The sequence below is a fragment of the Spermophilus citellus genome (genome assembly GCF_964194105.1).
Source record: "Spermophilus citellus genome assembly, chromosome: 9".
NCBI lineage: Eukaryota > Metazoa > Chordata > Mammalia > Rodentia > Sciuridae > Spermophilus > Spermophilus citellus.
Genome location: NC_138191.1, coordinates 107,263,711 through 107,280,983, shown reverse-complemented (window position 1 = coordinate 107,280,983; position 17,273 = coordinate 107,263,711). Strand labels below are relative to the sequence as shown.

At 47.3% G+C, this 17,273-nt stretch overlaps 1 protein-coding gene across 3 annotated transcripts in view; it reads right to left on the bottom strand.

Annotated features, from left to right (window-relative positions):
• Nucleotides 1-2,993: 2,993 nt before the first annotated feature.
• Nucleotides 2,994-17,273, bottom strand: part of P3H1 (prolyl 3-hydroxylase 1) — a 16,033-nt gene continuing 1,753 nt past the window's right edge. The window contains exons 2-15 of one of the 3 annotated variants that reach the window (XM_081307733.1): nucleotides 15,638-15,790; nucleotides 13,400-13,589; nucleotides 13,084-13,215; nucleotides 11,929-12,068; nucleotides 9,716-9,805; nucleotides 9,362-9,414; nucleotides 9,072-9,217; nucleotides 7,203-7,330; nucleotides 6,937-7,032; nucleotides 6,311-6,461; nucleotides 4,722-4,839; nucleotides 4,251-4,326; nucleotides 3,829-3,969; nucleotides 2,994-3,463 (exon numbers count right to left, since the gene is read on the bottom strand). In XM_081307733.1, coding sequence (XP_081163859.1) covers nucleotides 3,308-3,463; nucleotides 3,829-3,969; nucleotides 4,251-4,326; nucleotides 4,722-4,839; nucleotides 6,311-6,461; nucleotides 6,937-7,032; nucleotides 7,203-7,330; nucleotides 9,072-9,217; nucleotides 9,362-9,414; nucleotides 9,716-9,805; nucleotides 11,929-12,068; nucleotides 13,084-13,215; nucleotides 13,400-13,589; nucleotides 15,638-15,790 — 1,770 coding nt within the window. In that variant the 3' untranslated portion in view covers nucleotides 2,994-3,307. The remainder of the gene's footprint in view (nucleotides 3,464-3,828; nucleotides 3,970-4,250; nucleotides 4,327-4,721; nucleotides 4,840-6,310; nucleotides 6,462-6,936; nucleotides 7,033-7,202; nucleotides 7,331-9,071; nucleotides 9,218-9,361; nucleotides 9,415-9,715; nucleotides 9,806-11,928; nucleotides 12,069-13,083; nucleotides 13,216-13,399; nucleotides 13,590-15,637; nucleotides 15,791-17,273) is intronic. The other 2 variants (XM_081307731.1, XM_081307732.1) reach the window with 2 other exon arrangements.

Genomic DNA, 17,273 nt, shown 5'->3' with positions numbered 1-17,273 from the left:
TGGTGTCCTGCTGAGAGCTTTGCCAGCTGTGCTGGGTACTGGAGACCAAGGGCTGTCACATCCAGTTCTTCCCCAGGTTTGTTGAGTGGCCTTTCTTCTCCTCTAATCGTTCTCTGAGCCCTCTCCCTTAATCTCAAACTAATTTTCTCCTGTTGCTTTACCAAACCGGGCAATCACAGTCACATCTCAGTCAGGACCCTACCATCACCCTCTGCTTCCAGGAGGACTCACCCCAGGCTAATTATATACACTTATCTTGGTCCAGCTGCCATCAAAAACATTTTGACTTTTTGTGAACTCTGTAGAGACAGTCTGCTGTCTGTATGTGGTTAGCATATGTTGAAATGGTAAAGGTCATCTGCCTTGATGTGGAAACCTTGAAAACCAGAATGAGCCCCTTGTATATTCCCGTAATGTTGAGTCTCTACCCTGTGCTAAGCACTGTGCTCGGCACTTGGTGAGCATTCCCTCTACTACCCGCAACCCTCTGGGGCAGTGAGGGCTGAAATCCCATTGTCCTGGTGAGGAAATGCTCGGAGGCTGCCCATCTTGAAGGTCACATACAACTCTAAGTGGAGGAAGTGAGTTACTCTGAGCACATGGGTGCAGCTGTACCCATGCAGTCCTCTCTGCACTGAGTCACCCAGTGAGGACAGAGAAGAGGTCAACAAAGAGAGGAACAGCCACTGTCTGGACTGGATCATTTGCATGGGCATGCTGACATGCAGTGCTAGCTTGCAGCCTGAATAATCATCATTTCTTGACTCCATATCTTCTTCTAAGTTCATCTTTCTTTTTTTTTTTTTTTAGAGAGACAGAGATAATTTTTTTTAATATTTATTTTTTAGTTTTCGGTGGACAGAACATCTTTATTTTTAATGTGGTGCTGAGGATTGAACCCAGTGCCCCGTGCATGCCAGGTGAGCGCGCTACCGCTTGAGCCACATCCCCAGCCCCATCTTTTTTTTAAAAAAATATTTTTTTTAGTTGTCAGTGGACCTTTATTTATTTATATGTGGTGCTGAGAATTGAACTCAGTGCCTCACACATGCTTGGCAAGCACTCTGCCACTGAGCCAATCCCAGCCCCTATATTTCTTTTCTTTTTTTTTTTTTTTTTTTTGTGGTGCTGGGGATTGAACCCAGGGTCTTGTGCAGGCAAGGCAAGCACTCTACCAACTGAGCTATATCCTCAGACCTCTAAGTTCATCTTTCTACCAAACTCCTGGAAAGGTTGTCTGTGTCTCCCTGTCCTGAGCTCGTCCACACCACCTCACCAAGACATCTGTTGCTGAAGTGTCTACTGATCCCTTGTTGCTGCATGTGAAGGTGGGTCCTCAGTTCCCATCTCACTCAGCCTCTGGGCGGCATGCTGCTGCTGTTCCCTCTGCTTGAAATGCCCTCATCCAGTTCAGGATGCCTCTTGGTTCCCTGGCTCTCAGCTCTGGCAGCGGGTCCCACCGTCCACCACTCCTTTACTTCCAGACAAGCTGCCTTCTGACTCCTTCTCTTCTCCACCTGGCTTTGGATGGCATCATTATGCTCCTCAAACTCAAACTTAGCATGTCTAAACCAAACTCCTGGTTCCCGTGCCCCTCAGCTATTCCTATTGCAGTCTTCTCCTCCGCTGCCAGGGGAGGGAGAGCACCTCTCCATCCATCTGCTTAGCTTCTTCTGGATGCTTTTTCTCACATATCCTGGACAATCCATCAGCACTTCCTGTTGACTCTGACTAGACCTAGAATCCAGCTTCCCCACCTTCACTGCTGCTGCTTGGCCCAGGCCACCTTCCCCTCTCCTGGCTCACTCAGCAGCCCCACAGGTTTTCTTGTCTTCATTCCTTCCCCCATGGCTTATTCGTCATACATGGTTCATGAAACTTTTTGCAATATATAAGTCAGAGTGGCACATGGTGACACATGCTTGTAATCCAGAGACTTGGGACGCCCAGGCAAGAGGATCTCCCATATAAGCTCAGTCTTGGCAACCTATGGACACCCTGTTAAAAGGTCTGGGGACATAGAATAGTAAGGCATACTTGGGTTCAATCTCCAGTACGGGACACACACACACAAATTTTGAAATACAAGTCAGGTGTTGTAGTTCCCCTGCTCAAAACCCTTCTGGGGCTCCCATGTCCTCAGTGCAGTCAATGAGACCCCCAAGACCTGACCACTTGCCACTCTCCTCCTGGCCCACTCTGCCACTGTGTCGGCCTCTGTTACTTCTTCTGCCTCAGAGCCCTGATTTGCTTTATTTTCTACTTCACAGGATTATACACATACAAACACATACATACACATATTTACACATTTATTATCTGTCTCCTCTACAAAATATAAGCTCCATAAGGGAGGGCAAGGGCTTATTTTTTTTCCCTACCATATTCTTACACAGCTGGTCTCAAGAAATAAATTTGGTTGATTGTCTAAATGAGTGCAGGTTCCCTGTCCCAGTGCATATCAGGCACAGTGAGGGTAATGGGCTTGGTGCCAGGGATGAGGCCAGAGGATCTGCATATCCAGTTCCATGGTCAGTGTATCGCAAGAGCTATCCTGCACATGGAGGCCCCGAGGTACAGGGCTCTGCGGCCAGCCAGCACAACAGGATGCATGTGGCTGCCATGGCGGCAGTCTGCCAGCGCACTGCTGACCGCCATTCCCTGCCAGAAGAGGATTAGGAATAATCCCAACCATTCATCCAGAGCTTTACAGTTTACAAAGTGTCGTCACACCCGATAGAGCATCTGGGCCACACAGCTGTCCCAGAAGATGGGCAGGATGAGAACTAGGACCCTCCACATCTGGACAGGACCCCAAGGCCCCTGGTTAAGTGTGGCCTGAGGCTTCACAGGAAGTGGCTGGGCTGAGTCTCGAGCCAGGCTTTCCTGCCCCCCACTGGTCATTGCATCTTTCCCAGAGCAGTTTCCACCAGGTGAGGCCTCTGCGGCAGAATGGACATATTTCCACTCTCTGAACAAACCACCAAACAAAAAAACACAAATCATTTATTCTTTGGTTGTCCACACAGACACTTAAATACTGTATTGCTGTCATGCAGCTGCCCATGCAGGCCTTGGGGTAGCTCTGTGTCCTGAGCCTTCAGTCAGTCCCAGAGGGGAGTGGCATCCTGCCACATCCACTCCAAGAGCAGTAGCACCACACAGAAGGCTGTGAACTGAGTCCCCTCATCTGAGCAGCAACCTAAGTACCACTGCTCTGTGGCCCTGAGGGGCAGCCAGTCCGGAGTGTAGGACAGAGTTCCTCCCTATGAGTCCAATCACCCAGGCACATGTAAGCAGAGTGCTGTCATAGCTCATCCCTGAGCTTCGACTCACTGCCTGGGGGAGACTCTTCTCCAGGTTGGGAGGGGTCCTGCTGTGCATTCAGGGGCTGCTCCTGGGGCAGGTCCATCTCCTCTGGGCTGAAGAGCATTTTCACCAGGTCATCTGCCTGCACCCTGTCCTGCAAGGACAAAGCCCACCCATTCAGAGAGGCCTGGGACCAGGGGTTCATCCTCCTCTGGCTGTGGTGTCCTGAACAATGCAGGCTGCTACATGGCCTGAGTTCCCACTTTCCCAGCGGGCCTGTGCCTGGACAAGGCAGCTGAGGGGCCCAAGAAGGGAACCAAGAACTCAGCACACACCCCGGACCCTGTTTACAGGTAAGGAAGAAGCCCGGGGATGAGGCAGCATGACAATGGTGACAAGCTGCTGTGGGAGCCCCACACCCAATGTGCCCTTTGTGACTACTGGCAGCAGGATTTGGGGCAGGAGGATGAGAAACAGGGCCCTTCCAGGAAGAGTTTACTCAGCATAATGGGTTCTTACACGCTCACTATGTCGAGGGTCTAAGGTGAACCACAGGGCGATGGCACAGCGTTGCCCCCTGGTGACAGCCTTCACTCCATGCGGGTTTTCGGTGCCTGAAGAAAATCCCACAGCCCTTCCACACTGGGGCTGCACCTCTGCCTAAAGGGGACAAAAAGAGGGCATGCACAGGAGAACAACTTAGAAGAGCCATGTGCTCACTAGGGGCCAGGACCGAGGGCAGCTTCTGCATGGCTTCCCAGAGGTCAGGGTTAACGGTCATTTAGAGGAGCAGCTGACATATCTCAAAGCCACCTCATTTGGGGAAAGGGAACTGGTCACAAAGAAGCCCAGTGGGTCATTCTGTACACTGTACTTTGTGGAGATCAGCTCCAGGAAACAGGATTTCTATCCCCTGGGGATGAGGACAAGGGCACACTTACCGTCACAGTCTTGGCATCCAGTTCTGTAAAATAGAAGTTTCCTCCATCAAAGTCCCCATTTAGGTAAAGAATGGCACTGGGAAAGGCAGAAACATCCCAATGTGGCCCTTCTCCTCCCACTCCCCAGGGCCATCACCTCCACATGCTCTGCTCCAGCAGCTGGAGGGTGGCCTTCCAGGGGAAGGAGCCTGTAAGCAGCTTCTCTGAAGCCATGGCAGCCCACAGCCTTCCACCCTCCACCTCCCCAGGCTCCTGCTCTTGTCATCAAGCCCACGTGGGTGGTTACACTCCTCACCCCACCAGAAGATCCCCCGCTGCTGCCTTCCTATCAGGGGTTGGGAAGAGGGATGGACTGGAGGGACTGCTGGCCCTGGCCTGTGTACACACATGTGCTGAGAGTGTACAGGCAGAGTACAGGGCACCAAGGGGCAAGCACAGGCCTCCTCATGAGGCACCTGCCACCACATTCACCTGTAATCCCGGAAGGTGTAGGCAGGGGGCTCCTTGATGCACATAAGAGTCTCAGCGTTCAGGATGCAGTTGTCCACGTGGACTGGATGGCTGCTGTCCTTCCTCTCAGCTTGTGCTTCTGGAGTCAAGGGAACCGTGTTAGTGCTGGGCACTGCAGGAGATATCACAACTCTCCTATTGCATGGGGCGGTGCTTTCCAAATGTGTTTCAGTCCTTGGATATGGTCAACGAACTGAGGGAAGCTGAAGGGGGTGTCTTTGGCTAAGCCACAGCTTAGAGGTCAGGACAAGTATGCAGGGGCAAGGGGGGGTGCAGCAGGCAGGTCTGTGGGGCTCCAATGAGGCAGGTCCTGGGCGGAGTGGCCTAACTGTCTGTAGCTAGACTTTATGAACTAGGAACTGGGGGAAGTGAAGACAAGGACTCTGGAGGTCAGCAGGGTGCAGGGCAGAGTGAGGCAACTCTCAGGAAGGACTGCAGGAGGTGAGGGGAGGAGAGGGGGGAGCAGCGAAGAGAAAGTAACTTTAGAGGGGGCTCTGGAGTTGGGCAGGCACAGAAACCACACAGGGAGAAGGCATGAAAAGGAACAGATGGGGCTTACTATAAAAGGCCAGACGTTTTACACTACGCAGGACAATGAACACACCTTTCCCCAGCGCAAACCTTCAACAGATCCCATGACTGGCAGCACTGTCAAGTCACAACAGATGCCTCTTGGGCTGTCCCCACTTGTCCAGTCAGTCACCAGGCCCTGCCCACTCTCCTCAATACCTTTCCTATGGTATCACACTCTTGTCTTGAGTGTGATTTCCTTTCTCCAAAACTCTCAACACAAGGCAGCAAATCATAGCTTCTAAAAATAAAGGTGTTGTGAGTCCTTCATTGCTTGATGACTCCTCCCTGGTCTCCCACTGCCTTGGTCAGCTCTCCTCCACCTTGAGGCTCCATGACACACACAGTCCTGTGCTTGACATGTTCTCAGATTTTCACAGAATTCCAAAAATCTTGAGGGAGAGATAAGACCTCTAATCTATGTCACCTACCAAGGGCATGTCAATACCAGGGGCCCTCTGAAGACTACAGCATGACAGAGCTGGCTGTGAGCCACGTGTGACCCCTGCAGCCTGGCAGTACCTCACCCCTGCTGAGGAAAGCAAACGGAGAGCAAAAGGGTGAGGTAATGAGGAATAACCTTGCATCCACTATGACTTGGATTTGCAGCACAGCTCATTACTGACTGAAAGGATAAAACATAAATTCTAGAATATCTCCATAATCTGGCAACTTTCTTAGTTGTCTCAACTACTAGGCCCCTAAATGCCTGTTCCTCTGATCTGCTAGTCTCTGGGTAATACATCTTCTTGCCCCACTGTGAATTCCACAAATGTATTCATCCTGTAAGCTGCCACCATGCCTCTGGGAAGCCTTTTGAACCCTGGGTAGGGTGACTCTAACGTCCTCCAGGCTACTGTCACACTCAACATGTTGGGCTCTCTCCAGTTTGTCTGCACTGGTTCCCTCCATGTCCCCAAGGTGCAGCACAGTGCTGGGGCACAACATGCTCAGGGAGGCTGCAGGGTGATGAGACCCACCTTCAATTGCAGTGCGGCACACCAGGTGGGAGTAGGAGAAGTAGAGAGGGGTGTCCAGGCGAAAGTAGGACTCCATCACACGCCGCACCTTCTCCGTCACATTGTAGTACAGGTGGGCACTCTGTAGAGGAACTTTCCCTTCCTGCCCCAGCTGCCAAGGAGATTGGTGATCAGATACCTTGAATGCCCCTTTATGGGCCGCAGGGACACTGAAGCACCAGGCCTGATGCTGTAAGAGCCCAGTGAGCATCCCCTACCTGCTCCTCACATCTGAAACCCCCACCATAGTACTCTTTTCCCTCTTTCAAACCTGGTGCATCCTGCACAGGATACAACCCTCTGGAACCAGCGGTTCTTCAGAAAGCATCCCCATAGCTCTGGGTACAGTCTTATCTTGCTCACCTCATTTCTATCACAATGGTGCTAACACCAGAATTCAAGTTACCACATTTAATATAACTTATCTGTAATCTGTGACAACTGGAATATAAGCAGTAAGACACTTTTTCTTTTCTACCACTAATCCCATCTCCTTTCCAAAGTTTCAGCTTCCCCCTAGTCCCACCTCCTCAGACAAGAAGATTCCTCCCTTCTCCTCATGCTAGACTGCCCAGGATTGATTTTACCTTGAGGGCTTTGAAGACAGTGACTCCATAGAACTTTTCACTGGGGGTGTGTGGGGAGGTCTGACCTCGGTAGCCATCTCCTGAAGTTGCTGCTGCCTACAAGGCTCAAAAGACAAGGTAAAGTTAGCTCAGGTGGCTGAGGCCTGATAAGAGGTGGTCAACTGCAGGCAGCAAGGGGCAGACCAAGGTTCAACACCTAAAAGGCATGTGGAGGGGCAGGATGTTGGACCCCTGGGGAAAAGGTGCAGTAGCTGGGCTTCCCTTACATTGGTCAGTCTCTGCAACTCCCGACACTCATCATCAGAGATCATGCCATCCATCACCACTCGCTGGGAACCATTCAAGAGTTTGGAGTTCATAGTGAGACTGATGCCTTCATACAGCAGGGGACCTCCTGCAGAGCAATGACAAGGGACGAAACCCTACAGCCTCCTTGTGAGGAACAGAAATTCCAGCTGTTTCCTATTCACAAGAGAAATCTCCCAGTGAGTCACTTCCAAGGTAGGGTGGTCCAGAGGACAGAACTTGGAGATGAAATAGAGGTCCAAGTCTTATTCCTGGTTCCACCACCAAATAGCTACTGGCTCTTGGGCCTTCACAAGTTGTTAAAACATTCCTAAAACCTAAGTTCTAGCTTCAGAAAGAACTGGCTTCTACTCCTGAACCTTCCACTTATTAGCTAGATGACCTTAGCAGGTTATTTAACTTCTTTGAGGTCAATTTTTTTTTTTTTTTTTATACCAGGGATTGAATTCAGGAGTGTTTTACCAATGAGCCATCTCCCCAGCCCTTTTTATTTTTAATTTTTTTTTTTTTTTAATTTTGAGACAGGGACTTGCTAAGTTGCTTAGAGCCTCACTAAATTGCTGAGGCTGACCTCAAACTTGTAATCCTCTTGCTCAGCCTCTGAGCTGCCACCACACTCAACTCTGAGGTTAATTTTAATTAATTATATGTTCTCATCTTTCAAATGATCTACCTCATAAGTTTGGTGCCATTTGATGTTAACAATGAATAAGGCAAATTGATAGTTTATCATAGTATTCAACCCATACTCAAAAATGTTGGCTACCATCGACTGGTCATATCATGTAAGTAAAATAAGGATCTCAGAATCTGCCCAACTCACCTCTCAGATAATTAAGAGATAAGAGAAAAACATGAAAGTTCTCTGAAAATAAAGGAATGCTGAACAGACTTTTTACATGCTAACCTTATTATACCCACCACTGTCAATTTAAGCAACAGTAGGGCAGAGGCCAATATTTCTCCCTTATCACTCTATGGTGTGTCTCTGTACTGGGGAATTCCACAGACTTGATTCAACGTCCCCACGTGCTGTGGCCTCAGTGAGTGCAAGGCACTGTGCCAGATGAGAAGGGCTAACACCTGAAAGAGGAACCTTCCCACAGCCATGCCAACACCCAGCCCAAGCAGACTGCAATGACTGAAGAAGTTTAAAAGAAAGAGGGAGGTTAAGGGAGCCTTTGTGTATTGTACCTGAGGTGGCTTCAGGGGTCGATATAGTAGGAGGTGTTAGAAGGAGGGACAAGCATAAATATACATGAGCAGAGGGCAGGCTCAGAGAACAAGGAGCAACCCGCCTGATGCAGAGGTTTACCAGGGGAAGAGTGGGACATGCAGATAAAGGGGCAGGAGCTCACGTGGAAGTGGTGAGGACAGACTAGATGAGAAGAAGTAGGTACAAACAAGAGGTGATGCAGCCTAGCAGGCCTGAGGCAATGGGGTGGGGGGCAAAAGAGATGGACAAGGGTGGAAAAGGAGCCAAAGGATGCAAAGATTCTTAGTCTCTGTAATAGGATGAGTGGAGGAAGGCAGGAGAAAGGAGTTTGGAGTAGGGGACAGATGAGTTTTATCTTACTACATACTTCCTGAAGTGAATACACTAGGCTAACAATGACACAGGAATCTCACTTCTCAGCCAAAGGCCAGCTCTTGCCAGGAGAAAGTTAGGAAGGACAGAAGCCAGGGCAAAGATCAGTCCTAATACCTGAGGGAAGGAGGCTAGCCCAGTGACCTGAACAATGCTGGAGTGGGTGCTGCCTGACAAATGTGGGGTGACCTGCCTGGCTGCCCCTATGATTGTTGATGTGCCCCTAGCTCCGTCCTCTCACCTTCCCGGGTGAGCCTGCTCACATCCAAAGACTCCTTGGTCTTCTCTTCCACAAGAGTCTCAATTTCCTTCATAAGGTTGCCGATCTCCTGGGAGATGCGGACGGCGGTTTCCCGTTCTGACCTGTGAGCACAGTGGCTCTGAGGACTGTGCTGGGCCAGCCCTGGGCTCCCACCCCAGCTTCCCAGACTGGACCTGCCCACCCCTGGCCAGGAGTTCCCATCTGCCTGGGCGCAGGAAGCCTCAAATGCTTCGTCAGATCCAATCATGCAGTTTCTTCAAGGGCCTCACTTCTGTTTCTCTTGTAGTCTCTTGGGAATAACCTCTTCTGGAGTCCATGAATCCTGAAAGTAGGCCAGGAAAAGTGAACTATACAGGATAATGCACTCACCTACTTAATCCTCCAGATCTGCATGTGTGAATCAGGGGCCCAGGAGGAATCTGCCCCCTTTAGGAGTGAGGCGGAGCTCTCCAAACCCAAGTCATCTAGCTGCCCAGGCCCCTCATCCTCCTCGCTGCTCTCATCCCGGTGGCCCTCAGATCCCCCTGGCTCAGCCCCTGGCAGTCTTCTCCTCAGAGTTGTCCATTGTATTACTCCTCCACCCCTCAGTGCTGCCCCTCTTTCCTCCTCCCTCCCCCACTCACCGGATCCACAAAGGGAATTCCAAATACATCATAAGCGAAGAAAAGCAACTCTTTCTCCAGCAGGCTGCGCTGTTGGTACTCCTGGGCACTCTGGAAACAGTGGGAGGATTCTCCTAGAGCTCAGGTGCCTTTCGCCCTAGGGTGGCCCTCCTTGGCACTCTGCACTGCCCTCCCTGTGACTAAGGCCTCCTGCCCCCACCATCTGGTATGTTTGCTCTTCAATTTGGGACAAAGGTCCCTGTGCTCAAGGGTTCCTCCTGCTTGGCACAAGCAATGCTCTGAGGACAACACAGCCAGGCTTCCCTTGAATAGAAACAGCTCCCTTCCTCCCCTTCCTCAGCCCCAATCTCCAGGACAGAAAATCTGATGATTCTCAGGAGATGAGGAAACATGCTTCAGCATTCCAAATTCCTCCTTGACTTCTGCACGAGTCAACAATCAGGTAGGAGGCCTAGCTGTTAGGCAACTCTCCTTTCATTGTGGGGGCCTGGGGAACTGAACCCCAAGGGCACTCTATCACTGAGCCACATCCCCAGTCCTTTTCATTTTTTATTTTGAGACAGCATTTCACTAAGTGGCTAAGGATGGTCTCAAACTTGTGATCCTTTTGCCTCAGCCTCCTGAGTCACCGGGATTATAGGTGTGAGTGACCATACCCAGTTTGTGTTAGTCATTTAATCTTTACGACCACCCCTGGGTAGATACTGTTATCCTCATTTTTCAGAACAACAAACTGAGGTGCAGAGGGGATCTGTTTAATGTGACTCTACAGGAAATGGGGAGCAGGGACCTACATTAAAACCAAGATCTCTAATCCTCAGGACCCTGTGCCTTCTACTCCACCACCTGCCTCCTTCAGAAAGACCGGACCTTATCCCTTCTTGAAGACAGGCAGCTGCAGAACTGCTGGACCCAACACTCTGGCTTCCCACATGTGCTCATAGGTAGGGCTTACCCAGGGTAGGGAAACTGAGTCCCTTTTGGGGTCACATCTTTCCCTGGGTGCCCTTCTAGTGTCCAAGCAGCAAAAGGAGGAAGGAAGAAAAAAAAAGAAAACGTCATTAGTCGAAATAAAAGATGAGGCAGTTCAAGGAAGAAAGTGCTGAAGGAGCCAGTGAGTCCTATTAGCTGCTATAATTATCCAAGAGGAAGATGGAAATTTTCTTCTAAGGAGTTTAAATTACTAGCCTCCTTCACCAAGTGCTAGACACAAAGCCATCTGTGTTATCTCCTTTAACCCTCTCCAACAACTCAATGAGGCCAGGAAGCAAACCCCACTGCAGCCACTTATTCACTCAACACTGATTTATGAAGTGTCAGCTGTGTCAGAACTGTGCCCAAGAGGGACAAGCAGGGAACAGATTCCAGACACTACAAGTCATTCACAGGTCACACACAAGTTATTTCATCTACATGTCCTCCTCTCCACAGCTGAGGGGCAGCTGTGATGATTGAATAGGATGATGCATGCTCGGCCACCCTGCACAGTGCTTGGTTTGTATGGGAGCTCAACAAATGCTAGCTACCTTTAAGAGGAAATTTCTAGTTAAAAATGGTAGACTGACCACATGGGTTATTTTCCCTCCCCTTCTCAGACTCACTAATATAACCATAAAGAAAAAAAGACAAAGAGCCTGAAGTGCCATCTTAAAGCCAGATAGTCACCATCTAGTGGCCAGAGAGAACAACTACAGGGAAGCAGGACTTCACATGGGAGGGGCTGGCAAGACTCATGACTCCAGAGCCAGGAAGGAGGAAGGTTGGATCTTCCCTCAGAGTGGTAGTCTTTGTGCTATACTTTGTGCTATAAAGAGATTGGGGAAAATGCTGAAATATGGGAAAGAACTGACAATGGCAGCAAGAAGGTGCGATGGGTAGCGAAATGGAGAAAGCAGGCGAGTGGATAAAACCTAGCATGAAGAAAACAGTGATAGGCCTGGGCCAGAAGGTATAAGTGTCCCAAAGGGTGTACTAAGATTGGGCAGAGCAGTTGCCTTACAGTTCTGCTTTCTGCACTGAATCAGAATGCAGACTGGGCCCAGATGGTGCTGGAGGCCCTGGCATGTTCCCAGTGCTCCCTGTGTTCCTTTTCTGAGTGACAAGCTGAGCCAGCGCATGCATGCACATGTGCCCAGGCATCACAAGGCCCACTCCCTTACAATGCCCTACTCTCTGCCCTCTGGTCAGGGTTCAGGCTGAAGCAAGTCTCTCACCTGGCGTGGGCTGATGGAGCTGGCCTGCTCTTCTCCAAGCATAGCTGTATAGTAGGCCAGATTCTGGCTCATCACCTCATCATTGGGGAAAAAGAGGAGATAGGTCTTGGCACATTCGATAGCCTGTGTATAATTCCCAACTGTAGTGTAAGAAAAAAGAAAAATGGCTGAGAGGAGGGGGTCTAATCCTGGGTACCAGGAATTACTTAGTGCTCAGTGTTCTTAAAACCAGATGGTCACCATCTAGTGGCAGAGAGAACAACTACAGGGAAGCAGGGCTTCACATGGAGGGAAAGAAGGAAGCTTGGCTCTTCCCTCAGAATGGTAGGCCTCCTGGCTTCAGTCTCAGCAAAGCTCAAGGCAATAATGACAGGCCAACTATATAACTCAACAGCCTGATTTGGGGGGAAGTTACAGAACACACAAATTATATAACTGATTTTTTGGTATTCAATGTCAAGGGTGCCTATCACTGAGATGGGAAAGAAACAGCTTTCTGCATGCCCACATATTTAAAAATTCACAAATAATTCAAATACTGGCCAATATCCTGCCTCAATATACACACAATCATTAGACCAATTTCAGAAATATGCCCATCTTCCTACCTTCTTCTCCCTATGGAATCTCCATAAGAGAGGGAAAGAATCACTCTTTGATAGACAGCTCTTATTCATGTTAGTCTCTTCAACTCAGCTATGGGCATTGTGAGCCTTTGGATATATATAATGCCTGGCTCACATTAGGAACTCAGCAAGAACCCATTGATTTGTTGGTTTTCTGGATACTGGCAGGATCCCTGTGAGTATGGGTGCTATTCAAGGGAGCAGGGCTGGAAATGCCCTGTGAGTGGTTTAAACCCACTGTAACTTTTGCTATTACTTTTAATTCAAATGCAAAATTGCATTAAAATGTGACAAATGGAACAAGAGAAAGAGGTCCTACAGTCCTCCTCTCCATTTTTTGGGTGGCTAGAAATGGCTTCCTGGGCTACTAGCTTGTAACAAAGTACCCAGGATCACCAGGCATAGGACTTCCCATACTCACAGAAAGATGCCCAGTGTGTTGAAGAGATACAGTGGCTATAAGCCCTGCCTATCCAACACAGCTTTTTAGTTCAGGTGGCAGAGAGAGAGAAAAGAAATTTGGCCTTACTGTTATAGTAGGCAAACTGCAGATAATTATAATGTGATGGGAGGAAGTCTTCAAAGGGCTTTTCTCGACTTGGGTGGGAAGCCAGCTCGGTGACACAGTTCTGCTTACAGCTGAGGACCTGTACATAATGATCTGAAAGGAATCAAAAAGTAGGAATAACTATGAGGTTCACAAATCCTGGTTAAGATGAACAAATTCAAGTGGAAGCAATTTTTAGTCAGATTCCTAGACTTAAAAAATTGAGGAATGAGGATGTGAATGCTGTACTTATATTATCAGGATGTTGACCTTAGAGCACTCTGTGAACTGCACGTACCTGTGATGGCCTGGAAGAGGTCAGCGTTGTAGTCCAGGTAGTTGTAGCCATCATAGTCATAGGGCCCTTCACAAAGGGCTCGACACTCCTGGTCTGCCACAAAGTACTCTTGCAGTGCTGCCTCTAGGTGGGGCACGGCTTCCTGTGGCTGTTCCTCTGAGTAGAGTCGCACTCCCAGCCGAAACTCATGCTACTGGGAAGAAGGAACACTCAAAGGCAGCTGCAGAGGAACTTCTCTGCCCTGCCACATCACCGGGGTCCTAATTCTTGCTCCTCAGTTATGGATGGGAAGGGGTGACCTGGGTGGCTGCTATACAATGAGGGCCTTTTGTAAATAGGTTTTATGTGTTCTTTTTGATATTTACAAACATTTAACTCTTAATGCAGGCAAAAGATGAATGGGAATTCACTGTAATTTTCTTGTGCCCTTTTTTTTTTTTGGTAGGTCTAAAAGTTTTCAGATTAACGTAATTTGCACCTGAATATATCTTTTGTGTGTATACTGGGGATTGAATCCAGGAAAATTTTGCTACTAAGCTACACCCCAAGCCCTTATTTATTTATTTTTAAATTTTCAAGCAAGGCCTCACTAAGTTGCCTTGGCTGGGTCTTGAACTTGGGATGGGATTATAAGTATGCATTACCATGTGCAGCAGAACATATAATCTCTCTTGTGGAAAAATTTTTCCTGCTGAACAAAAGATCAAGAACACTGAGGAAGCCCTGCACAGTGAGACTCTGGCTCAGTGGTTAAGTGCCCCTGAGTTCAATCTCTGGTATGAAAAAAAAAAAAAAGAACATTGAGAAATACTGTACTAGGTACTATAGTGAAAAATCAAAAACATACATGACAAAAAAATGTGAGTAGTAAATTAATATGGTATTAGACTTAGGATCCCAAATGTACCCAAAAGCTCATGTGTGTAAGGCTTGGTCCCTAATGTAGCAGTGACTGGATCACCAGGGCTCTAATCTCATCAAAGGATTGATCCATTGATCCACAGTTTAAATGGGCTACTGGGAGGTGGTGGAATCTTTAGGAGGTGGGACCCACTTGGAGGAAATAGATCACTGGGGGCATGTCCCTGAAGGGTATGCTTTGTCCTTGGTCCTTTCCTTGCTCTTTCCCTCCGCTTCCTTGCCACTATGAAGTGAGCAGCTTTGCTCTACCACCAGCTCCCTGCCAGGATATTGTGCCTCATCATAGGCCAAGTAACAATGGAGACAAATAACCATTGACTGAAACCTTTGGAATTGTGAGCTCAAATAATCTTTCTTCCTTTTAGGTTGTTTTTCTCAGGTATTTTGTTACAGAAAAGGAAACGACTAACCCATATAGTCTCTGCCTAAGATGGACTATCATGCAGCCATTAGACACTGTGCTTTTAGCCAGCCATGGTGGCACATGCTTGTAGCACTAGTTACTAGGGAGGCAGAGGCAGGAGGATTGCTGAGACCAGCAGTTTGGGACTAGGCAACACAGTGAGACCCTATCTTAAAAAAAAAAAAAAAAAAAAGCCAGGTGCAGTGGCACACACCTGTAATCCCAGAGATTTGGGAGGCTGAGGCAGGATCACAAGCTGGAGGCTAGCCTCAGCAACTTAGTGAGATCCTATCTCAAAATTTAAAAAAAAAAAAAATTGTTTTAAAGAAAGAGCTGGGAATATGGCTCAGTGGTAGAGAAGTATGGATTCAATCCCCAGTACCAAAAAAAAAAAAAAAAAAAAAGTGTTTCAAAGAAAATTAGAAGACATGAAAAATGGTTCATGATAGAATGTTAATTCAAAAAGGTTGATAAAATTAGGTGCAGTGGCACACACCTATGATCCCATCTACTTGGGAGGCTGAGGCAGGAGGTTCGCAAATTCATGGCTAGTCTGGACAACTTAGGGAGACCCTGTCTCAAAATAAAAATAAAAAAGAATGGGGATGCAGCTCAGTAGTAGAACATTTGCGTAGGATACATGAGGTCCTGGATTCAAACCCTAACACCATTAAAAAAAAAAAAGGATGATGAAAAAATATACAAAATATAACATCAATTTAGGTAAAAAATTAGATGTGAAAGAATGGGTTTTCTTAAGGTGACGGTATTACCAATTAGTAGTTTCTGTTTTATATTTATCTTCTCTTCCTAATGTTGTGTAGCAAACATTTGTTACTTCTGTAATCAGAAAGCAACTCTAGCAAATATCACTTTTAAAATAGAGACAGAAAAGGGGATAAAGTCTTGTTCACCATATGGGGTTTGGCCTCAAGATCCTTGAAGTCAGCCTCCTTCACTCCAGACATGGTTTGGTAGTAGTCCAGGTTCTGCCGCATCTCCACATGCTCAGGATTGCCCACAAAGAAGGTGTGTGCTGCCGATACAGCTTTCTCCAGCTTGTTTATCTAAGGATCAAATACGAGAATATAATTCTGACATCCAAGCCCTGGGTTTGTGTCCAGCAGTACAGTCTATAGTAAACAGGAAATCCCAGCCTCCCTGAGCCTTTCCAAGCCTTCATTCATCATGCCCAGACCCTGGCAACCCCAGAACACACACTTATTTACAGGGATCTCATACCAAGCATTAGGAGCATAGTGCCCCAGGCAGATTTGCAGCTATTTCCTAAATCGGCTTAGTGGCTCCCCAAATTCTGGGAGGTAATGTTTCAGTACTATAAATCTTCTACTTTAAAATGAAGGACATATTGTAGGGGGAGCTATGATAACTGAATACCAAGAACCACAGTCTCAATAGTCAAATGTATGGACTGAGCTGAAGAAAATCTAAGGCTTCTAAAGAGCAGTTAACAATTACACTGTCCAGGAATTTTCCTGGAAAAGAATTTTGCTTAACAGAAAATCAAGAGTTTTTTGGACACATGTTCAGGGCAAAGGTAGGTCTTTTATAAAATCCAGACCTGGGTATCTTCTGACTCAAAGACTAGAGATCATGAGGTTAAAACAGTTATTTAAAAAAAAAAGTTATAAAAAAAAGTTATAGTTATTTTAAAAAATGTGCTATGGATCATAATAATGTCCACAGCAACGGAATCCAGCATATCAAATTCACACAGGTTTATATATAGACTCCAAAATAAATTAGAGGATCTAGTAGACTTTGGTGTCAGTCAGACCAGCAATAGATCTAGGTTTAATGACTCACTTGCTGGACTTTAGATAATTTAAAATTTGCTTCCCAAATTCAGTTCCCTAATCTGTCATCTGGAGTAGCACTCACTACCCATCTCATGGGATTTTGTGGGGTCAATAAGATGATATACATGTACCTTTAAACACAAGGTGCTCAACACAGATGGTGCTGGTATCCTTAATGTGTTAAAGAAGAAGAAGAAGAAAAAAAAAGCAAACTAAAGGAGTCAGGCCTGGTTATGTGAACCAAGGTAAGTAATTCCCAGCTCTGTACCTCACTTTCTTTATCTTCAAAGTTAGGGTTTCTTCCATTTGACCTTTGATGGATTTACTTCCCTTTATCTTTCAGCACAGCTCCTTACTTTCCCTGTTCTTCATTCTCTTCCTTTCCTCCAGATCTTCCTTACCTGTGAGGCACCTCACTCAATTCTCTCTGGTGGACACTGGTGGACAAAGGCGCAGGTATCTTAATTCCCTGAATTGTTTCCACTGCCCTCACTTTCTCCTTCCAAAGCTTATTCCATGTGGCTTCTAGAATTAGTGCTCTAAAATCCAATCTCAATGATGGCTGTCTGGGATCTGCAGAATTTGCCCCTGAATCTGGTTTCACTAAACATTTTTAGTCTCCTCTTCTGCTGCTCCCCACACATATCCTGACCACCCAATCACAGCAATATATATATATATATATATATATATATATATATATATATATATATTTTTTTTTTTTTTTTTT